This window comes from Molothrus ater, chromosome 14, assembly GCF_012460135.2.
Source record: "Molothrus ater isolate BHLD 08-10-18 breed brown headed cowbird chromosome 14, BPBGC_Mater_1.1, whole genome shotgun sequence".
In the NCBI taxonomy this organism is placed as follows: domain Eukaryota; kingdom Metazoa; phylum Chordata; class Aves; order Passeriformes; family Icteridae; genus Molothrus; species Molothrus ater.
In genome coordinates, this window is record NC_050491.2 from 12460152 (window position 1) to 12485048 (window position 24897).

General features: G+C 46.4%; 1 protein-coding gene across 1 annotated transcript in view; it reads right to left on the bottom strand.

Annotated features, from left to right (window-relative positions):
* Nucleotides 1-1586: 1586 nt before the first annotated feature.
* Nucleotides 1587-24897, bottom strand: part of HS6ST2 (heparan sulfate 6-O-sulfotransferase 2) — a 126971-nt gene continuing 103660 nt past the window's right edge. The window contains exon 2 of the mRNA XM_036402233.2: nt 1587-4426. Within this exon, the coding sequence (XP_036258126.1) occupies nt 3724-4426 (703 nt within the window). The 3' untranslated portion in view covers nt 1587-3723. The remainder of the gene's footprint in view (nt 4427-24897) is intronic.

A 24897-nucleotide genomic window follows, 5' to 3' on the forward strand; every position in this document is an offset into this window, starting at 1 on the left:
GTTTTTTTGAGGACAAAAGGAACCAAGACTTTCTCTTTAACATGAATTTTAGCAATACACATCTCCTCACAGCCCTGGGCTCCACCCTGACTGGCCCAGGTGGGTCTGGCAGTGCCAGAGGTGCTGACATCTCTTTCCATCCCTGGAAACTTAAAGAGGCCTCTTGGTGCTCCAAAGAGTTTTCCTACCGTGTCTCCAGGCTTTCCAAAGCTTGCCAGAGGGTTTGAGAGCTTCTTGACTCACTGCTGTAGCTCCTCAGCTTCTGAAGTTTGTCTGTCCAAACACATCCCCCACTGCCCCATCCTTCCCCTCCCGCAGTAAGAGTTTTCTCAGCTGTCAAATTACTCCCCTCAAAAGGCAACCCCAATTGGTTTTAGCCAGACTTCACTGCTGGGTGCTTTTTTAGCTTCAGGGAAGCCTCTCACATGACCTCCATCCCATTAGCAGCTCCTGCAGCCCTCTCTCAGTGCACTAACAGACCTGTCTATAAAGCCAGTTAAATGCAGATCTGCTGGCAGACCCCTCCACCCCCTGCTCCCCAGGGCTCAAAAACCCTCTCAGAGGTAGGATGACCCTGCAGGTACTCACAGGAGAAGGGCAGCTCTGTCCTCACAGGGGAATTGCAGCAGATCAAGGCAAAGTCTCCCGTGGACACCTTCATGACAACTGTCCTGCTGCAAGCCTGGCAAACTTGAGGGCCTTTTATAGACAGCAAGAAAAAAAAAGCCTCCATCCAAACTGTCAAAAAGTGTCTTTGTGGCATCTCTGGCCAAGAAGATTGTCAGAGGGCTGGAGAACCTCAGCTCTGGAGACAGGCTGAGAGAGCTGGGGGTATCCAGAGCCTGGAGAAGGCTCTGGGGACATCTCAGAACCCCTTCCAGTGCCTAAAGGGGCTCCAAGAGAGCTGAAGAGGGAGTCTTGACAAGGGCATGGAGGGATAGGACAAGGGGGAATGGCTTTAAACTGAAAGAGAGAAGATATACCTAAGATATCAGGAAGAAATTCCTCTCTGTGAGGGTGGTGAGGCCCTGGCACAGGTTGCTCTGAGAAGCTGTGGATGCCTGGAAGTGTCCAAGGCCAGGTTGGACAGGGCTTGGAGCAACCTGGGACAGTGGAAAGTGTCCCTGTCAATTTTTTTTGTGTCCCCAGAAGGGATACAGTGGGATGCACTGGAAGTCAGTGGATAGGCAGCATCTTTCAGGGTCAACATAGAGGGTGGGTATCTCATAAAGGATAAAAATAAATCATATACGTATACACACATACACGTACACAAAAGAGAAAGAATTCCTTAATGCTTCAGACCACTAACAATCATATTTAAAATCACCAGAAACCACAGCTTGTTTTTCTGAGGGCTACTCAGAAGTTGAAACCTCTGCAGTAACTCCCGAACCAGACAAAAGTCCAAAGTGGTTTTGCCCTTGAAAGCTGTAGTTTAAATACAATTCAGGAAAGCTATGAGTTCAAATTCACATACTTGCTGTCAACTGCTATTTCACTCATGTGGGAATTACCATCCATTCTCAACTGTGAAGCTCTCAACACATCGTCAGAAAAAGAAATAATCACATGAAAATCAGAAGTCTGTAGTTAAATTTTATTTATCAGTTCTATTGTTAAATGACACAATCAAAGTCAGTGGATTGGCCTGTAAATCTACACAATAAGACAGCGTCTACGGTGGAAATCAGTAGAATTTGATATGGTTATGACAAAATGGTATCCTTATATTCGTACATCCCCTATATACAATAAACAGTATACACAAAGAAAATGCAACTAGTCTCTGTAAACCATGCACACCACAGCATAAAAACAAGATGCACCTCCTGCAACAGGCCTCCAGCTCACCCACAGTTAAGTCCTGTTTACAGCAGTGCCTTTCAGTTTCAAGAGTGAATTATTTTCCCCCGTGAAAACCAAAATACAACTGAGACATCATATTGGCAACTGCAGTTCTCATTAAAAAAAAAAAAAATTGCTGTACATGAAGTAATTCTCTTCTCAAAGCTGCTAATGCAGGGTATTGGTTTGCTGCTGCTTTGCTCTCCCCTTGCCCTTGGCAGGGTTGCTGCCCCCAGGCAGCCACACATCATCAGATGTAAAACCACTTCCAGGTAACTTAGGCGTGGAGCCGTAAGATGTTTTTAAAGCCTTCTGCCTCGTTTCCTACCCCCCTGCCTTCATGGTGTATAGAGTATTACAGGTGAAAGGCAACAGTGCAAGTGAGCCTTGTGAGCATCGTGTCCCCGGGGCCACAGAGGGCCCTCCCGGCCGCCTCCGCTCAGTGCCAAGCTCGGCAGCACTGCAGGACAAATGTTCTCAGCTTGCTGAAAGCCTGGCCCAAGCCTTGCAGAGGTTTGTATTTTTTTTTTTGCATAGAGATTTGTAGGAGCCCCTCACACCACGTTTGCTCTCCTGTGGGTCTGGGGGAGGCCGGAGGGCTGCGGGGATCCCGCTCCAGCTCCGCACCCGAGCCCAGCAGAGCCTGCTGGGGAGCAAGCTGTGCACCCCATGCACCACACCTCCTTCTCCTCCTCTAACTATGGCTATGGAAAAACTGGCTTCCCTCGTTTCCAGTCCTCATCCGTTATCGCTATGAAGGGCTCAAGAGCATAGGAAAAAAAAAAAAGCCCTGTTCTTATCTGGTGTAGCAAAGATTTACTGGAAGTAAATCCTAATTCAAGTGTAAATCTACTTCCGTTGAGCAATTCTCTTTATAATATTGCTGGGATTAGAGAGTTTTATGACTTTTTAAAGACACTACACAAATATCAGCAACATAATTTCATCTAGTTTATACCACCAATTATTAAGGAATGATAAATTCAGCATTATGTATTCTAATGGGTAAGAAAGACTTAAAATGAGACACTGTCACAGGATTATAACTTGGAGAAGGCTTTATGAAACAAACATGAGAATGTGCTGTAACTTTTCCAGAATGGTTAAAATCATACTGCCCTGAAAAATTCTGGAAACAGTGTCTTATAACATTGGCATTGAGTTCAGAAAAGTATGCATGTAGTTTTTTTTTCTTTTTTTTTAATATGAGATAGACCAAGCTTAAAACTCTAAACAGCAGTAGGTAGAAAAAGTTTAAAATTTTAAATATTTATATAACTAGAGAAATTACTTCTATTCATTTTAAAAGCCAATATTATACATAAAACTAGTCGATAATTTTTCTAGACCTTTACTGTTCCCTTCATCGTTCACTCATTAACTTGGTAAATATCATAAGCAGTTGGTGCCCTTGAAAACACATTATTAAAATAAAATTAAGATAAAATCAAAGGAAAAGGATTTGTTCATATACTGTATTGTGAGAGTATGCTAAATGCTCGTTATTAGGAAATGAGTTTGCTTCCCAGATAGATTTCAGCTGAGCATCATAAACATTTTCCAGCATCCCATTTTGTACTCATAACTAATTTAAGGATTTTTTTTTTCTTTCACTTCTTTTAAATAAATGTCCAAGCAAACATTTCCGATGAGCCGAGACGGCTCCCATATTTCATAAATAACCCAACAAACCTAAAAAGGACAATTTAATTACACGCTAAGATTAAGTGTTCCACGTACAGTACAACATTTACTGCAAAGGCAACTGCAAAGGCAACATTTTGACCTCTTTTTGCTTCAGACCCTCGAGAAGCATCACTCAGTTTGCACGCTGGGTCGGGCTCCGCGTCTTTTCTGCCCGGCAGGTGCCCCCCACTATCGCCGCCACCGCTCCACGTTCCCTGTGTAGTCAGTGCTGGAGCTGTTCTCCCCCTGCTCCCTCAGGTGCGCCTGCTTCGCCCGCAGGATCTTGCGCTGCTCCTGGCGTTTCCGCCGCGCCTCCTGGTGCTCCTTCTGCCGCATGTACTGGTACCGCTGCAAGAACAGGTCTTTTGCATAATCGTACAATTCCATGTCTAAAAAATTGAGGGCCTCGATGCGCTGCTGAGTCTGCTTGTCTATCTCCACGCTGGAGGCCCTTGTGCTGTTGTACTGCGTGAACGGCGAGATGAAGTTCATGTTGAAAGTCTTCTCGAAGAGATACTGAGTCTTGCGCTGGAACTCGGTCAGGCCGAAGAAGGCCATGCGCTTCAGGTTCTCCTTGGCACTGTCCAGCAGAACCTTATTCCTCTGCTCCTCGGGCATCACCGACAGGTTGTAGCAGCCCACCAGGCTGAGGTCGGAGAGCATGCGCACCTGGCGGTTGTTGGCCAGGTTGTAGGGGCAGTCCATGAACTCCTGCAGGGAGCAGCCCGACCAGTCGTCCCCGGTGTAGCAGCTGGGCAGCTCCTCGGTGGTCGGGGAGCGGCCGTCGCAGACGTGCAGGGACGCCTTCCATGTGGCTCCCCGCTGGACGTGGCGCCACTCGCTCAGGTACCGGGACACGGGGTCACGCAGGATGGTGATGTAGTAGAAGTTCCTGCCAAGGGGAGAGGAAAACAGAGCGTTCAGTCCCGTGCGTCTCCAGCACAGAGCGCATTAACGCTCACAATCGATACAAACAGGCAGATGCACTTAAGAGGCTTTCAGCAGCCCTGCTGCAGAGGCTCCTCTGTGAGTTCACCTCCACAGGGTGAAGGACGGCTGAACAAATCCCTGGGGGGAGTGTGAAGGGCTGCATCTACCTGCACACACACAGAGCTGCCTCTGTTTAACTGGTGGTGTCTCTACAGAGGCCAAGGGAACCCAAGACTCCCGTCTGTGCTGGGCTGTCCACGTGGCAACAGGCTCCTGCTGGTGCTCCAACTGAAGGTCGCACCAGACCTTGGAGAATACTTGGAGTATCTCCCAGGATGTAAGCCATGACCCAAGCAGGACACAGGTAGCTCTGGCTCTTAATTTCCTTGTACAACAGAGCTGCACTGACAGGTTTCCACAGACAGCAAAGAGCTGCCCATGCTACATTCCTGATGAGCAGTTGTGGGTCTCAGCTGCTCGAGCCCCAGAGCAGCCTAACACCTCTGAGGAAGGCACTTCCTACAGGACCTTTCCTTTTGCAGGCCAGATCAATGGGGCACGCCCAGAAGCCCCAAACCACTTCCACTTTAACAAGTACTTTGGCAAAGCCCATATAAATCCTGTTTTATTCTCCTGCCTTCATCTGATACAGGACTGAAATGGTGAGAGAGGAGAGCTAAGTCACTAAAAAGAAATTAAAGGATACATTACAGCATTTTGTAAGAGAAAACATTTTCAAGAGAGGTTCTGGCTTTGGTTTGAAGCAACAGGATAGTAGCACATGGTGGGGGTCACGCTGGCACAGGGAATCCATCAGGTCACCAGCTGGAAAAGCTGCAAGTTCAACCACAGAACTTGCCCAGAGCTCACTGAGATGCACATTAATATCCACCATCAAACACCATGCTGTCCACCATCACAGCCTGGGGATGGACACAGCTCTTTGAACCTCCACTAACATGACCATGGCCTCACCTGGATGATGCTGGAGGAACACCATCAGGATGCCAGCCATCTGCTTAAGCAAATGGAATTAAAGTAGCTCAATAAGAAAATCATGCTGCCAGGAAAGGCCACTCCTCCAGGAGGAGGACACCAAGGAGTGTGTGCCCAGGAGCCCTGAGCCCCTGGGGTGTGATTGCCATGTCCTTGGTGCTGTGTAAGGAGGAGAAGGACATTAATTTGCTCTCTCAAGTGACATTGTGACTGGTCACCTTGAAGTCAAACTTTTGTTCCCTGTTGTTTCCTTTGGCAGAAAAGCCACTAGATGTCAATGTTTTACAGAAAATTGTCTTTGAACGGACTAAAATGTGAATCACAAGCACAAAAAGGATCCAACTGCACAGGGAAAGAAAACCTGGAGAATCACCATTCCTCTTCCTATTTAGAGCATCCACACTCATGAATAATTAAGTAAGTAGAAAGTACAATAAACGTGCAAAGCCAAATAAAACCAATGATCCTAGAAGAGAATCAGTGGCTGGAAACAACAGCATTCAGCACTTGGAGTTGGGACACCACAATCAGCACCACCCCCCTGCTCAGAGGGATTTGGCCACAGATTCACACAGGCAAAGGAAGCAGAAGTCCCCATCACAATCCCAAGGAAGGTCCTTTTGCACAGAAGTGCCATTCAATGATTTCACTGTGAGAGCTGGAGGTAAGAGGGAGCAAGAATAAAGCTCACTTTCATGAGTGAGTGGCAGCTGCTAACCCCACTGTCCCTTGCAGAGATGGGGAGAGTTTTGCTCTTATCTGAGCAGGTCTCTGGTAGCATTGGAGAACCCAGCCTGGCAAAGAGGAAGGGCTTTCCATGAGCACCACCTCAACCAGCTGCTCCAATGAGCAGGAGCTGTCCCTGATTATGCTTCTGCCTCAGGCTCCTTTGATGCAGCAGCAACCCAGCCTCGTCAGGATCCCCAGCAGGGGGAAATGGAGCATCTCTGGGACAAACCTAAGCCCTTTCTTTACCTTCTGCCAGGACTCCTGAGCCCTGGATCAAGTTTACTGGGACACTGCACTAAAATAATGACCCAACCATACAGCACTAACCTCTACATTAACTATAGCAACTAACATACAGTAAAAAACCTCTGATGACCGTGAGGACAAAAGCAAAGCCCTGCTTGCCCCAGAGCCCCTTGTAGGAGCTGGCCATGAGCAGCTCAGCTCAGGGGAGAAGGGTGCAGGCACAGGGGTGCTACCAGCAGGAGAAGGCCAAGACTGTATGCTCTAAGGTCATCAGAGAAATCGATGGGGAGTTAATGCAAGAAGGGAAACAAATCCTGAGCCAAGATCGATCCAGTGAGCATTTTATTACAGCCCAAACCCTTCAGCCACTCTCCCTTTGTGCTCCTTGGTCACAGGCAGTGACAAAGCATCTCCCTTGGCTGCTGTTGTAAAAACAAAAGAATGAATAAAAACTCATGTGCTGGGGGAAGAGGCTGTGCTGTAAGAGAGCCCTGTCAGCCTGGGCTGCCTCACCTGGGCAGGTACCTCCATCTGTGCCTGCCAGGGAAATGCTGCAGTCGAGGGACACTGGGGGGGATGAGGCTGAGTAAAGGTGCTCACTGAGCTCTGCAGTGAGCATGGAGCTGTCTGGGCCTCCCCAGCACCCGCCAGGATGCCAGGCAGGGACACTCACGGGATGGCCCAGGCAGGGCCCATATCCTCCCTGGCCTAAGCACAGCTGGCTGAAACAGGCTCACAGCTGTTACTTATTCCACCTTGTTATTGCCCTGATGAATCCTGCTTTCAAAAAATGAGAAGACGTGTCTTAGAGAGAGATGCATTGTCAGTTGCTGGACCAATCTCAGCAATTTCATGCATTTCTCTCCTGCCTATTAAAATTCTACCAAAAGAGGCACTGCCCCTTTTGGGAACATCAGCTTTTGCCCTAAGCTTCTCCTCTGAGTTAGGAATCATGGCAGCTCCAGGAAAGCAGCTGTGCTGCTCTGTGTTCATCTGAACTGAGCTTCAGAAAGTCACAAAAGCTTTAATGCATCCTCACCTCAGAGCTGTGCCAGAGATGAATTCGGCCATCAGCACTTTGAGCATCATTCTGCTGCAACTGAGGAAGACTTAAAGCATTGCAATTATTTTTAGCTCTGTAGGTAACAGCTTGTTCTTTCTGCTGCCTTACCAAGGGGGTGCTGAGCTCCTGCCTGCTCCTTGAAGCATGTGCTTCAGAGCCCAAAACAACATGTTTGCAGGTAGAGCTCCAACTACTGTGAATCATCCCTCCAACTCAGAGCTGCACTCACCAGAACGTGGCTTTTCTGATGAACTTGGGGGGCCAGGAAGCACAGAAAGGGAGTTTGAGGGCAACTCACAAAGTAGGTTGACCCTGGATGGAGGCATCAGGAATGTGGGATGATGTGACAGTGACTTGCTCCTGGTCTCTCCCTGAGCACTGCTATTCCTTGAGGAATGTGGGGACTGAACAGTCCCACAATGTTGAGTTTGCTCCTCATGCTGCACCTGTTTGCTTTGAAGGATAATCCTGTGGCCACACAGTCCATTCCTGCCAGCCCTCTCCCCACCTCTGCAAGGGACAGAATGAGATTCCCTTTTCTTCAACTTAATCAGTTTTTTTTTAAGAATCCTTGCATCAAACTTCAAATTGCAAAATAAAAAAATTAAAAAATAAAAAATTGAAGTTCAAGTAAAGAACTGTGAAACCCCAAGGATGACAGCACTGAGTAAAGCCAGAGACTTCAGGTTCAGAGTGTGGAGAAGCTGGCCAGGGAAGGGATATGCAGGTACTCACACCACAGTGCTCAGAGGGCTCATTGTGTGCAGAACTAAAAAGCTGAGGGGGGGGGGGGTGTGACTCTAATTATGCATCAAAATGGGTCAGAATCTCCCAAAGTCAGTGCACAACTCATCCCAACCCCACTGCCCCACTGTTTAATTGCCTGTTGAGGTCGAGGGAGGCTGGAGGTCAGATGCTGGCAGCTGCCATGGCTTCAGCCTGGAAACCTGAGCCTGGCTTGATGGAACTATGAGGTAAGGACTGGAGAGGGGAGCTGAAAGCTGAACATCCACTCCCTGTTACATCCATTAGTGGATTAGTAGGTGAGGGACTGAGTGACCTTTTCCCATTTCTGCTGAGAAATGAGGCTGCAGCAAGAAGGGCTTTGCAGGTTACTGAGGGTGAGAAACCTACAGCCTTTGCACAGGGAGCACTGCAGCCCCAGAAATATCCCCATCTCCCCCACAGGCTGTTCCCAGGAGCAAACTAACACAGGGAAACACAGCTTCAGCACAGGGCTGAGGAAGCACAGCTATGATTTCCAGGGAAAGTACTGGGGCAGTCCCATTCACCATGCAAAAGTAAAGCCATGCTTTAAGCTGCCTCAAACACACCCATTTGTATTTAGGTCAAGCTCAGCCAGATGGGAAGCCTGGCTAGGATGTTTGGAGTCACAGACGGGGCTTGTGCAGTGAATGGGAGGCAATTTTATACAAGTGTCTCCATCTCTTTGAGTGGAGATGGGGGAGGCGAGGAAATTTTTTAAGTTTCCAAATCTGTGTGGGTTTTTTTCCCCAGTTCATGGACTTTGTGGTACATTAATGGGCCAGTGTGAAACCAAGTTCTGCTCCAGGTGAAAATGGGTATTTTGAAAGAAGTTCACTCTGAAGGTGCAGGGGCAAAGGGATAGACCAGATTTGTGTCACATCCAGCAGAAATGCAAATAAAACAAACTAAAACCCTGCAGCAGAGATTCTGCATATGATGCAAAGGATTAAGGATGGAGCTACTGAAAAAAGAAAAATAATCATAGGGTTGGCACTTCAGCACCAGAAACAATGCACAATCACCAGAGCCAGCAAGCAGCACAAGGACATCCATGTCCTCCCCCCCTCCACACAAACTCCTCATGCTGCTGAATAAAAATCTAGAGAGCTTGCTTATAAAAGAGTAGCCACATACTCATTCTTTTAAAAGCTAAGCAATTTGGGGTATTTTTAAGATGGTAACTTGTCTCAGCTCATCTCACCACAGGAAGATGCTCTCACACTGTGGCCTCGCACACAGATCTGAGATCCCATCTCCTTCTCCTCCACTGCTCCCAGCAGCTGTGGGGAAACTGAGAAACTGTGTCACAGGCAGTGTCCTGCACTTCTCCCTCATCCCACAGCACTTGGAAAACGTCCCTGCTCAGGATTATTTGACCCTGCTCAGGATTATTTGACAGCAAAGTCACAGACAATGACGGAAGGTCAGGAACGCGAACGGTGCGAGTCTCACATTCCCTGTTGTGCTCTGAGGAACCCTCCCCGTGGGCTCCAAAGCTGCTGATGGATTGTAATCTCTGGCAGAGGGTCTCCAGCCCATCAATCATGGCCACCACAGCTCTCTGAGAAGTCAAACTCAATTACGCCATGCCGGGCGCCAAGTGCTTCGCTCCCAGAAGTTGAGGTTAATTCCCATCAAGAGTGGCCCACTGAGAATTTGATTTGCTAATACCACAAATTGTTCCTCCAAGAGAAATACCGCTGCTGCCTAATTTGTTGGAGTCAGGCATCTGTTTGGAGATCACTCAGAGAGAGGCAAAGTGTTCATTTAATACTGTGACTCATCCTGGTTCTTAACAAACTCTGTCACCGACAGACACAATCAGAAGGACAGGGGTGAGCATCCTGTGAGAGCCTCTCCTGCCTCAACCATCCCTGATTCTTAACAAACTCTGTCACCCAGAGACACAATCAGAGGGACAGGGGTGAGCATCCTGGTGAGAGCCTCTCCTCCCTACACGATCCCTGCTTGGAACCTCCCCCCAAAACGAGAACACCTCTTCCCTGCCAAGAGGTGCAGCACAACTCACAGAGATGAGGCCAAAATATTTGGCAAGTTTACTGAGGCAGCACTGGAATCAAATGTTTGCATCCACTCTAGATTGGTCCCAGATGCTTCCCAGCAGTGATGTGGATGGCAATGGCAGCAGTGGAGATGCATTCATGGCCCATGGGCTTCCCACAGTGCTGCTCTGCTCCAAGGCCTCCCAGCCCCACAGACAGCAGCAACAATCCCCATCTCAGAGTGGGAGAGGAGCAAGGGGGGCTGTCAAGTTCTCCTGAGCTGCAGGGAGAAGATCTCATGCCCACTGTTCCATGCCCTGGATCTGCAACCTGGCTGCCCAGGCCAGGGCCTCCCCTGCCACTGTCACAGCTCGTGCAAGGAGGTGATCATGGAGCAGGGGTATTGGAACAGGACTGCTCCCCTTCTCTTCTCTCCCCAAAGACCACAGTGCAGCTCAGGCCCAGCTGGACCCTGGGCTGGCTACTACTTGTTCCTATGACACCTCTCTATATTCAGGCATTGAAATGAAACCAAACTTCCAGGTCTACCTCATCCAAAATTCAAAGTACAGTAAAATCTAAATGAACAAATCCCTTCTTCATTAAAGAACTGATGGATAAAGATTATGGGGAGGGAGAGAAGGAGGAACAAACACCCCTTTCCTCTGCAGCAGCCTGCAAGACTACCCAGATGATATTCCTTTACTCTGGGTCTCAGGGTGGCAGAAGCAAATAATGCATTAGCTCTGAAAGAGGGCCTGGAAGGAAAGGAGACAAGTATTTCAGGACTGTGAATTAAAGCTGTTAGCAAATGCAAATTTACATTTCCTCTAAGTAATCATTATGTTTTCACTTCTATCAGCACCCAATGAATCACAGAGATGTTTTGTCTAGAAACACTAATGGTGGGGGTAGGAAGCCAGCAGCCTACCCACAGCAACGGCAGCAGGAGAGAAGTGCCAGAGAAACCCATAAAAAGGAGCTGGATTTTTCAAGAACAGCAATTACATCAGCCCATCATTGCCCGTGAAATTACCAAAAATGAAAGACCTGCGGGAAAAAAGCATTTCAGGCACAGAGGAAGGCAGCGATTTAGCAGGTCAAGGTACACATTCATATATGTGCAGGCATGGCATATGCAAACAAAGATAATGAAAATAAGGCCTTAAATAAGTAAAAAATATGCAGCCTCACACACGCACATGCTCCCAGCTACCCTCATGCACAAAATAATTGTCCACAGTGTTGCCTGCAGAGGGGAGAGCAGCCCTGCAGATCTGCCAGAGTGGTATTAATTTCATAATTGCCTGTATTATTAAGATCTCTGCAGGACACCCCTGCTCACAACCAATTCAGCAAGAATAGTGACCTTTTAAATTACTTTTTTTTTTTTTTTCAGTAGTGCAAAAAAGAGAAGCAAGTTTCTGTTTTTAGACTCAGCAAACAGAAGAGTGACTCAGCTGCTGGTGCCATCCCCACTCCTCTGCCTCCACCCTGGAGTCTGGCATGGCAAAGGGTGGCAATGCTGGGCAGGGCCAGACCCATCCCACCCACCTGACCTGCTGGATAAAGGACTGAACTGCCCTTGGAAACACCCAGCTTCCATCACAGCCTGTCTAGAGCAGTAAAGCTTCCCATCTCATGAGCTTGGTTATATGACAGAGGCATCAGGATGGAGGCAGCAGTGGTGTGGAGGTAAAACAGGGGAGGTAAAACACAAGGAAAGGAGAGAGAAGGTGACAGGAGGATCAGTGTGTGTCATGTCTCCATTGTGCTGGATGACAAGCTGAGCACAGGTGACACTGGATTTGTGAGGTCTCAGCAGCAAGGCCTTGGCTTTGCAAAGTGCCTTTCTTGCTGAGGGCGATTATCCCTTAATAAACAGGAGGCAGAGCTGAATTTTGCTCTTAATGCATACTAAGAAAACTCAAGGTGTGAGCGATGTCTTTTGAAACACTGAGCTCTGGCACCCACAGAGTGCCAGGAGCACCTTCCTACTCCCGGTGTGAGGAGCTGTCCCTGTCCCCTGGAGCTCCTGGAGCCACATCACACACATTTCCCAGGAGTGGTACAGCATGGCCCCAGTCACAGAGCTGTTACGGATTCATTAAAAAGCATGGCAGATATCCCAAAGCAAAAAGGAGGCCACTGCAACAGAGCTGGTGAGTAACCACAGGATGCTGCTATAAATCAGATCTTTACAACAGTATTTACCCCATCTAAATGCTGCTGCAGGAATTAGTCTCAACGTGTAACTGATATTTCTGCGGTGGCAAAGATCGAGGTTTGCAAAGCCTACACTCCATAAGCAGCGGTTTACAGAGATGGAATAGTGGCAGTTTTTCATTTTCCAGAGTCCACTCACCCTTCCAAGAATCTTAATGCCTCATTGATTCATAATACAGTACATAAAGATTTCATTTTTTCTTGCACACAGTGATATATTATGGAGGCAATCTATTTTGCCACTGAAAAGTTTGCTTAGTAGAGAAATTTGGAGTTTTGACATTCAGGAAATTACAGTCATCTGTAAAGTGCGATTGATATGCCAAGGCTAACATTTTCATTGCACTTATGGAGCCAGAATAACTATGCTAAAATATTTATTATATTCTAAAAAAAAAATCCAACTTCTTGTTTATAAAAAGCATATATTTAGCAATAAAAAAGCTTTATCCTTATATCCGTATATATTTTAGCTATGTCTTAAATATGCAAAGCCACATTCTCTCGGACCAGATTAAAATACTTAAAATAATAAAATAAAACCAGTATTTTAGACAGGCTCTGTGTGTGCAAGCAGAGGGCATGAGCTGACACATGGCTGCATGGAGCTGCACAACAGCAGTGAAATGAGATAGGGGCTGTCACAGCAAACCTGCCCAAGATCCCTGAGGGGATGTGGACACTTGTCCTGCCAGCCACCAGCCACCCACGGGAAGCAGGAGATCACTGAACCCTGTGTGCTTCATTTGCCAGTTCTGTGGCTAATATGATCCAGGAGGAAGTACTGGGTGTGGAGGGCTCCAGTCTCAGCTTGGCACACACACTTGTCTTCTCTATGAACACATCAGTGTGTATTTAGAAGTTGTGATGTATCCTATATCCTGAGCACTCACTGCAAATTCATAATTGCTGCCTGAACACCCCTCCCAGCTCCTCTGCACATGAGAGTAGCTGCTATTGAGTATCCCTGCCTCGGCGCTGGAGAAACCTTGGAGTTTTCATGAAAAAGATTGCACAATCAGCCCCAAGAGCTCTGCATCTCCCACAATGGGAAATTAACTCCAGAGAGGTATTTATAAAATCATTTGTTACTATATCAGAGCTCAATCAATTCTCTTCAATAATACATAAAAGGAGGAGGTTTGGCTCACACGAAGGAACGTAATTCCTTCACAAGCTATTTGCAGATAATCTTCCTTACGCCAGTTAATACATCCCACAATAGGTTATACAAAAGTGCTTTTAAAAACTAAACTGAGGATATATAGCACATGAAAAAGGCACATTAGTGCAACTTACATTTTGCTTATCATGACTATTGCACATACAGAAATCCAGGGAAAATCCTTCCCAATCTTTCTAAAATTTTGTCAAAAGCAAGCATCTATTGAAAACATTTTTGCAATGTAATTAATGAACTGATACTAATGAAATTCTCAGCCTGCTGCCAAAAGAGGGATAGAGGAAGGGACAGTGTATTTACAGCTGCAACTTCTACAGTTTTAATTTCAGCTCTCATTGATTCCATTGAGCACCATGAGACTGCATAATGAAGAAATCTGTATCAATTGAAAATACCAAGTGTGCTCCTGCCCCACTAGGGCACTACTGTAATATCATGTAATGGAAGGGGATTCTCATTTAATTGAATTGGAAATGAAACACATATTAGCTAAGAAAACTTAATCAGTGCAATAATATTAAAATGGGCCACTCAGACAAACTATACTGATTAAGTCACTTGCAAACATTTCCGTAATCATCACTGAGACTTGTGGCATTAATGATTTAAACTCACTTTTCTACTCCAGGGAACAAAACTGCAATTTCATAGCAGACAATTAGAATATTTTAAGCCCTGCCTCACACACTACAATACAGTCTCCTGGCAGAAGCACAGGACCTCATCCTGCAAGGATACATCTTGAGCTGTGATGTACAAGGTCTGCATGGATGCTGGGATGTTTGATTTAAGATGGGAAACAGCCCTGAAAGCACCTGGCTGGCTGGGAAATGTTTCTGAGGTACTGGCTGTGGTTTCTTTGCAGACTTCATCTTTAATCCTGACTTGTAACTGATGGCACACTCTGATGCACTGTAACACTCTGAGCTCCAAATGGCTCCCAGCAGACCAGGATTTTAAAACTTGTATTCACACACACAGTTGACATAACTGGATTTAAAATTTTCATGGAACACCAGAGTGCATTTCTAGTAAAACTCCATGGATGCATTTGTTGTGTCAAAGCTCAGCTGGGAGGGGTTTTACATCAGCTAAGCAAGCAAGACTAAGTAAACGTTACAAGATGTGCAGAATGTCTTGTTTCCCTCTGCTAGTTCCACCCCAAACATTTAGTAAAAGTATATCTTAGTCTGAATCAGTGAGGACAATGCCCTTAGAAAGCCACATCAAAAGAAAATGACACTTCAGCCTCTCATACAGCAACCCTGAACAAACCCAGGGATGTGTGCATTGTGTTGTGCTCAGAAGGACTATGCACACAGTCCAAGCTCATGGTGTGCCTGGAAACTGAGCTGGCAAAACCTCATCAGATGCTTTCCTGGCAGTCAGTGACAGCACATTCAGCACTGACATCAGCTCGAACACATTGCATTTTTCTGGATTTCAGATGCTCCCTATATTTTTAATTAATTTGTAGCATTAAAACATTAAAAACCCTACTTGCAGATAGTCAAAAGCAAATTCAATTCTTCATCTTTTCAGTGCCATGAAGCAAACTCCAGCCCAAGTGGCAGCTGAACTGAGGCCACCACAGAGAGGCAACAACCTGGGCTAGGCAAGGAGAGCAGTCCAGCTCCCCTCTGTGCCAGTGAAGGACTGGCACTGCTATGCAAAAAGCACCCAATTCCACAGCCCATGAACAGTGCTACTTGCTTCATCCTTTACTCTGGTTTTCTCAATGTGAGGGTATCACAAGCTTGGGTCAAGATCTGACCTTTCTTTGAGCAGCTTCTCCCTGCAGTTCTTGAGCCCTGAGCTTCCAGCCCGCCCTCACCATCCACAGCCAAACAAGCAGGCAGCACATTGAACCCTCAGCTGGAGGGAAGTCTTGCTTAGGCTAGCTAAGAAACCCTTAAAACCAAGCTGATTTCAGCTGAAGCCAAAGATAACCTACCCCTGCCAGAAGGGACATGATAAACCTGGTATGATAAACCTAAAGCAAAATAAACCACATGACATGTAGGGATATTCACTAAGGTCACAGCTCCTTCCAAAAGGATCTGCCATTCTCCCAACCTTGTCCTCAAATTATGAAAGAAAAAAAGGAAACAAACAAACAAACAAAAAAGACAGGAAGCAAAACTCATCTATGAGCAGCAAGAGATGTTTCAAAACAGTTTAGTTCCTATCTGTATCTCTTGAAAGATTTTCAGAAGACACAGTTCTACTCCTCCACGGATTATTCTGGCTAAAAATGTGTGTGACATTTTAATTATCAAGTACAAATGTTACTGGAAGTAAGCAATGAAACAGATGGTGTCCTGAATTTTACAGTACAGCCACATTTTCCAGCTCAAATTTACAGTTCACCAATCATCAGCTTTAAGTTCTGTCTCTACTGCATCTCCCCTACCCATCTGAAACACCACAACCCTCCAATGCCGAGAGCACAGCTTTGGGAAAGTTGGGAAATTTTGGGAAATTCAATACAAGCTGTCTCCCTCCAAGCAAATGTTTCCAATGAGGAAACAAAGTGGAGCACAACTCTGTACATCAGAAAAGCATGGCAGGTAAGAAGAGAGAGAGCACTGAGGAACTTGAACTACTCAAGCAAGCAAAGAGGTGATCCTGATACCTCCATTTCCACAAAGGACCTGATTTATCTCATCCTCTTCCTCAGTGAACTCCACTCATATCAGTTATCAGTCCTGAGATTTCCTTCTGTACCTTCTGGAGTACTCAGCAGCCCCCTCAGAGGATGTCCCCAAGGGGAAGGGATAGGATGGAATGAATGTCCCTTCAGGATCCACCAGTGCCAAGTCCCACATCACCAGGGAACAAAAGAATAGTACAGACAGAAGCTTTCCCATTAACTGTTGGTCTACCATCCTTCCAAAAAACCCTCAGTGCTTAAGATCAGAGTTGCAGTTTCATGTGTTTATTTCCCCCTCTTACAAAACATGAAATAGAATTCAAGACACAGGAGCCACACATGTGGATGGGGACAAGGAGGACCTGGGAATACTCATCTCCTGGACTGACAGCACCATGGCAAATGTGCTCCTTGCTTTGAGGAGCTTTATTATCCAGTTCAGACAACACACTAGGAGAGAGTGTGAGTCCAGTGACTCCTGGGGAACAGATGCAGCAGCATCCCCAAATTCAAGCAGCAAGCACAGTGAGTTTTCAGCTGTCCCTCTTAGCTGTGTGTGGCCAGGCTGAGCAGCACATGATGCCCTCATTGAACAGGCTCTTGATTTAACAGGCTGTGACCAAACTGAATCCTGGAAAGCTTTCCTGATACTCCACTCCATTCATCTCCACTAAAAGGGAGCTGCTGCCGGGGCTTATGGCATCAGTGCTGCAATTATGACAAGGAAACGTTTTCTGGGAAGGTGTCCCAGAAAGTAATACACTGAACACTTCCTCTCACCACTCACAGTGCTGAGCAATAACTCCTCTCATCATTAGCATCAGCTTAGAGGCAGGTCTCCAAGGAAGGGCACCCCTCCTGTCATGCCCCTGTGTTGGCACAGGGCTGGGACCACCAGCTCTGCTCTCACCATTCAGCTTCTGCAGACACCCTTAGGTCATGGAAGTACTCCTGCAAGGATCAGACAAAGGGAGATGCTGCACAGGCCAAGGCATGGATCTTCTGGACCCCAGACTTTTCCCATTTTGCTTTGAAATGGACTGGAGCTTTGGAGGTGGAGGGGCCAAAGCCAGCTTTACAGACAGGCAGTGATGCTCAGTCACAAAAGCATTTGCAACACGGGCTCTGCCTCTTGTGTGCAGGTTTGCTCACTGTCACTTAATCCAGCATCACCCTGGCACCCAGGGTGAAGGCGCAAGATCTGTGGTGTTCTTTAAACCCACCTGGGAACCTCTGCCTAAAGGGAACCAAACAGGGCCCTTGTAGATCAGAAGGGATTCAAGGACTGAGCTTGTCTTGGAGCACAGCTGCTTTAACAAAACTTTCCAATGAACTCCTGAACCCCCAGGGAAACTCACCTGGGTATTCTGTCCCCAGGGAGAAAAGCCAAAGCAGTGCCCCAATGCTGGGGTACATGGCCTGGCTGGCAGCAGATTGATGCTCCTGCATTTGAACTCAGCAAACAGGAGCTCCAGAATATGGTGAAGTGCATGGCAGCAGCTCAGGCTCTGCTCTCAGTCACACTGGCAGCTGGATTGCTGCGATAAATAAATCTGAAAATCAACTGTCTGAGCAGCAACAGCTTCTTCCTATGTCTTCATCCCTGGAGGGGTTAATCTAGAATAATCTAATTTATTCCCAAATTGCAGGCAGCAGTGCCTTTCCCCATTTAGCAGATTAAGAAACTCTGCTCTACCAAATTTATCTGAACAATTCATTCCCACAAAATTACACTGGGTTTTGAACTGAGGTTAATATACTCCATTGTATCTGCAGGCTAAGCAATCCACTGAGGGGCCAGATTAAAGCACAGCTAAACACCACCTGAATGGGTTTTTCTGGCAATGCATCTGTGCAGGGATGGGGCAAGAGCAGCAGGTGCAAAAGGGATCCCAGCAGTGACAATATGGGCCAGGGCTCAGGCACATCAGCAGCATCTTCAGCTGTATCTCACCCATCCTGTCATTAAAATAGCAGCTCCCCCATAATTCATTTCAACATACTGCGACTAGGCTCCTCTTCACATTATTTTAAACAAAATGACACTTTCTCTAGACACTTAAATGCATCCTGGTCTCATCACATCAACAGAGGAAGCATATTTTTTCTGTTTATATGAAAGGTGATATTGGATGCATCATACATTGAAATCGTTTGCTGGCTTCCTCTCTTGACATAAGTGAGGGGAAAGAAAGTCAGAGAAGACAGATTTTAAAGATGTATGCATATGCACGATCATTTTCTAACCTAGAACATTATTAAATTCTTTCATATATTCATGTGAGAACTGCAAAAGATTATGAAAGTAGAGATGCTATCACTCATACTTTCCCAGAGCAAGGATTAGGGAGCTTTTCTTCTTAATAAAAGCGATATATTTAAATACTATCTGTTTGGCCAAACCCTAGGTAGTACTGGCCAGCAGAGGTACAGCTCACATCCCTGCTTTGCAGAATAAACCTGTCTGCAGGTCCAGCCAAACACAGGGCAAGACTGAGCAAGAGATGTCATACGGTTGTCAGAAGTTTGACCTTGTAATGGCTATTAAATGCATTTAAATTTCTTCAGTTTCATAGGTCTAGCACCCTCTACCAAAAACCACCCTACATAGCCCATCCAGCTCCTTCCCATCCCTTGGAGAGCTGAGCCCTGTCAAACCCTGACTGAGCCATTTTACCCAAAGGCGTTGCAGAAATCTTCTGGTTTGCAAGTGATGCTAAATTCATCTAAACAGCTTTATTTATGAGTGGTGTTACATCCCACTTCTTGGGGAGACAGATCTGCCACTAGAATTGCCTTTTCCTGCCTGCAGAAACTGTAACTCTGCATCAACATTACACAATTATTTTAAAACCACTATTTAGATAGCTCTATGGTAATGGATATGTACACCAACTCCAGTGCCACAGAATTTGCATAGCAGAATTTTTTATCATGCTTCTTAAAGATTAATAATTTAAAGCAAGTTGTAACTGTGCTAAGATTTAGTCTTATGTTTTCATCACTGCTTTATATTCTCATAAATATCCAACATTCCCAAGTACATAGGAATCTGAGATGGTATTCAAGAGAAAAAACTGCAACCAATAGATCTTCCATTTATGGAATTGAATATAAGATCATATTCAAAGTGCTGCATTTACTGACTGATTTTGAATACATAAAATATATAGCCATTGCAAATTCACCTTTCATTGCAAAGCTTTGTTCTAGTAGTGACATAACTTATTGCCAGATTAGAGCCCCAAGTACAGCTGGGTCATTTTTCGTGTTCTCCATTCCCACAAACACGACTGGGAGAGACAGGTCGTGCTCTCTATCAAAGTTGTGCTTACCACACAGCAATATTGCAACACGTCCCATTAGAGTTATGTCTGCTGAGACTGTGAGCACAGACTTGGCTGCAGGCACCTCCTAATGGAATTACATAATTGCAGGCATGTCATCTAAATCTGAACAAATTGGATTCCCTTGTCATGCACTATTGAATCAGAACGGGAAGAACACTCCATGCTGTTATCTATGGTAAACCAACGGTGGCAAATCCAGCGTCACTAATATTTTGATAATGTGATGTTTATTAAAAATGGGGGAAGAAAAAAAAGATAAAATTTTCACGTAAGGCATGTCAAAATCATGTTGCATGGAAAAATGAGCTCATCCAAGCTTGGTTTCAGACTGGGAATTACGTTAACAGCTTATGACGGTTGTGATGTTAAGAAGATGTAACTGAAGAACCACACAAGGCTGGTTGCCTGTAGCAGCCAGGGAAGTGCAGACAAGGGTTTGAGACAGGCCCCACCACCAGCTCTGCATCTGGCAGGAGTGACAGCCACCAAGGTGTTTGCTCTGCTACAGCCCCTCCCTGCCCAGTCTGTGGCGGATCACGGCATTAGCATTCCCATCCTGAAACTGAATTCTCCAGCCCTTGCAATTCACAGGCATGCCCTGCTTTTCGTTTACAAGCACATCAACTTTAATTTGGAATTACTGGAGGAATCATAACGAGGGAGCAATAATTTTGAGCACACTGAACTGCACATTCAGGGCAAATTTTCACTGAGCGCTCAGCTCGACCTCCAGCTCTGCACATATGAAAGAACAGAGGCATTAATTACATTACCAGAATCACTAATCAGCTCATTGCATCTTTACATTTCATCAGCTAAATGCTGGTGCAAAATGAGAGGCTTTTTTCCCCCTGTAATTCAGCTCTTCAAGCCTCACCAGGATACTTCCATGAGCACATGGAATGAATTCATTAACAAAAACAGCAAGAAAAAAGAAACTAAGAAATTAATTGCGAAGCCTTACAGAATTCATGGTTCTCATAGTTAATTAACTGTGGGCCAGCTCAGGCTCCTGTGTCCACAGCAGGCCATCAGGGCAGCTCATGGATGAGCTGGCCCCCAAGGCAGAAGTGATGAGTTGGAAGGGCAGAGCATCCACCCAATGTCTGGACCAGGTGAGGGCTGAGGGTCTGTGAGGACAAGAGGGGTTGTTTGCAGTCTGACTCTCCTGGGGCTGGCACACTGCAGAAATTCAGGTTTCAGCATGCCAGCAGCACCCTGGCTGCACACTAACAGCACTCTCTCCACTGCTCTGCCCCAGCAGCACTGCAGTCCTGCAGAACTGTGCCAAATGCTGATTTTTATTTGGCACGAGGGAGAAACGCTGTCAAATCCCCAAATTACCTCAAATTGTGAGAGCACACAGCAGGGGGAAAGTGTTAACTACCTAGTGAGCCTCTGTCTGTAGATCAGCACAGAAAGGAGTCAGGTGAACATTACTGAGCTCTGGGGTCAGAGCATGCCCCCAGTCACAGCACAGGATCACACCATGGCCCCAGTCACAGCACAGGATCACACCATGGCCCCAGTCACAGCACAGGATCACACCACAGGCAGCCCCACTCTGCAGATGCACGGTCACACCTCGGCAGCCCCTGGCAAAGAGACCCCCCAAAAACCTCTCCCCTAAAATCTGCACAACTCCCTGGTCTAAAGGGCCATTAATCTACATGGACAAAAGAACTGCTCGAAGAACAACTGCTTAATCCAACACCAATCCATCTTTTGTTAATCTGCAGCTTCAGCCTTTTCTGCCACCACATTGTGACCTGTCTCCTCACATGCCCATCTCCACAGAGCTCTCTTCCTTGATGGCAATGCCTAGCTCTCCTTGACCAAAACGATCCTCTAAAGTGATTGTCACGTATGCAAAAGACCTGAGAGCCTAAATTACATGATACACCCCTTACATCCTCACAGCAAGCACCGGCCTGTCTTCAAGCCTCAGCACATCTGGTTACACAAATGACCTCACCCACGTTGCTAAGGCTGAGTCCTTGCAGGGCTCGATGCCACTGCTGTATCCTCGAGTGACACCACTGACGCCACCAGAGCACGAGGACTCGACACAGTTGTGTAGCAGGGAGGCTGCTGTTCGGCAACAAACCTGGAACTGAACTGTGGCCCTTCAGGGTGGGCAACAGCAGATCTGTTCTTGGCATTAGAGCAGGGAACTGGGGCTGACTCAGGCTTTCAATCTCATATGGCTTAGAAGGAGCCATGACAAACATCCCCAGGGCAGTGGTGTGGAGTCAGGAGGACTCACCACCTTCTGCAACACCACTTGCAGAGCTGAGCCAGCAGAGCCCTCGAGCCACATGGACTCACCACACAGCATGACAAAATCCCCACAGCACCACAGCCAGAGAAGGGAGGTGAGAAGGGCACCCCAGGATGCTGAGCAACAGAAATGTCCTCAACACATAGGCAAGAACAACATCCACTGAGCTAGGAGACAGCAGCACAGAAGCTGTGAAGTTGTACATACAAACAACATCATTAAAATCAGTATTTTAACTTCTGAATTGTAGGATGTTCCTGCTTGCAGTAATGGACAAAGCCACCTTTGCTACCTGGGAGGCATTTCCACAACTCTCCAGGGCACCTCTGATATTCAGAAAGAAACCTTTACTCATGCACAGAGAGGTTATGAACCACAATCTTGCTTTCAGCCTCCTTTGCTTTAGAAGTATCAGCTTGCAATTAATACCACTAATTAATATCACTAATTAATGAATTGAAGCAAGGGCAGGGAGCTAGGAGAACATTGTTTTTGATAGCTATGAAATGGACTAACAAGAGCCAGCTGGATAATTACTCCTCTCTTCAGGAGTTTTAAACTTGTTTAATTTTCCATCAAAAAAAGCTCCTGTGAATATTTAAAGAAAAAATTGTAAGAGTAGAGTAAGAAAACTGCTGTCCAGTTTTGGCATTTTGACTCATCTTTCCCCCACAGAGATGCTGTTGGGTTTTAAAGGACATGAGGGAGTCCAGATGGGAGAGGGATGGCATGTGCTCCAATTAGCAATCACACCTCTTTAAAACCAACTGACCATGAGACATCAACCCCCGGGGGGAAGATCCTGTCAGCGCTCATGGGGATGGTTTGCCTGGAAACGACTCTGCTGGAGTAGGGGCTCATGCACAGGCATGATGCTGAGCTGGGGAAGAAAACATTGAAAAACATACCTGGTATCTCCACAGGACCTCATTTTCCTCCTTCATGGCCAGGGCAACCTTGGTGTCTCCCTTGGATGCTAATTTGGGGCTGCTGGTCACCCAGCCTACAGTCATGCTCTTCCATGGCTGGAAGAACACCCAAAACCCACACCTGAGACAGGGCTGGGGTCTATCTGTGTGGAGGGGTGGGTTACACAGTAATAACAGCTGGCTGGAATAATAAATTAGCACCTAATTAACAGGAGTGTTGGCTGCAAAACACTGAGTTAATGGAATAGAAAAAAAAAAGGCAAAGAGCTGGGGCTGTGAAATAGGGAGATTGCTTTAGAAGCTGCTTTGTCAAGGACGTCTTCGAAGTCGAGGGTTTAAAAGCTGAAGGAAGAAAAGTGCTTTTGTGGGGGAAAACCTGCCCAGCCCTTACCCAAGGTCGGGATTTGTTTCCCAAGCAGGCATTAGCGGCCAGCACTCGCCAGACTCTCCCTGTCAGGTAGAAAAGGGGGCTGTAATGTCTTTAAGTTGAATGCCAGAGGACAAGGTAAGCATTTGGGATGCAGATAATGCAATCAGGACAAATATTTATTGGGTCAGTAGTCACTGGTGAGAAAGAGGAGCTATAAAGTGGAGATAACAGGGAATAATGCTGCCACAATGGGAAACTGCACTAATGACTTAACCGCTCTTTGCACCTCTCCACAAAAACCTCCTAAGGGAGAGCTCCTATTCAGTGCAGAGGAAACAGTGGTATAAATCTGCTTCCTGCTCCATCTGACACCCTTTGCTCTCGCAGCTGCTGCCAGACCAGCTTCTGCCTTATTTTACTGTGCTTCTACCCTGGTTTTGCCCCCCTTCTCCACACAAAACCAACATCAATCCTCTCCCCAGCTTCATGGCAGGTCGCAGCAGCCCTGGTGGAGCAGAGCAGGAGGAGAGACCCCTCTCACAATTCTCCTCTGAGCTTGGGGACAGTCCCAGAGGAGACAGGAGACATCAGAGCTGGCACAGCAGCAAGGCTGACCTGCACCCTCCCACACCAGCCACACTCCCCAAACCCAGCCAGCAATTTAGGGAACTGTGCATGCAAGGCAAATGCAGAGCAAGCCTCTCTTCTAGGGAGGAGACACTAAGGACACAGTATAAATAAAAAAGTGCCGTTTAACTGTCTTTAATTAATATTCTGAACTACACGTAAGCCTTTAACACACAGCAGGATCACGGTGAAAGATTTATGAGATTGGTTCACCTTTTGCAAAGTGCTGCCTTGGGTCATCAGCACAAACTTATCATCAGCCCATACCACACCAGTGGGGAGCTGGAGCGAGAGGGGAAGGGGAACAGCTGCACGAATATGATCTGACCTACTTTTACAGTAATTTGAATGCATATCTGGGAAAAAACCCCACCCTCTAAAATTTTAAGGGAGAATGATAAATCAAAGCACGACAGTAAACAAGTCGTTTGTGAAGTCGTACTGTCTACTCAGTACAAACAAGAGATTTATCAAATAATAAAATACTACTTTAGAAGAAAACAAGCACAATTATTTTATAATTATGGCTGCTCAAGTCTTCTGAGGGCAGGAAACCTTCCTACCTCCACAGAATCATAATCAAGACTCATCAAAGTCCTGTAAAAGCAAATCAATAGCTGCTCTTGGCAGGACGAGTTAATTAATACCAGAGTGCTCTCCTGCCTGGCTGTCAGGCTGATGGTGCTCAGCACAGCTCTGCCAAGATATGCTCCATGAAAAACCATCCAGCACCACTTGGCTGCTGGTGAGAAAGGATGCCACCCCTGAGGCTGTGGGTGTAGGGGCACTGGGGCTGTGCTCTGCTTTGTAAAGGACACAGACATCAGGCTGTTCAAATCTCTAAAATGCAATCGACTCCTCACTTCTCTGGATCCTTATTTCCATCAAGCAGGAGACTCGGCCAGCACCATATGGCTAATTTTATAAAGGGAACTCAAAGCCATGTCCTTTTCACCACTACTGCACTTGTGGAGTTGGTCCCTGGTTATGTGTGGTGATCTGGGGTGCT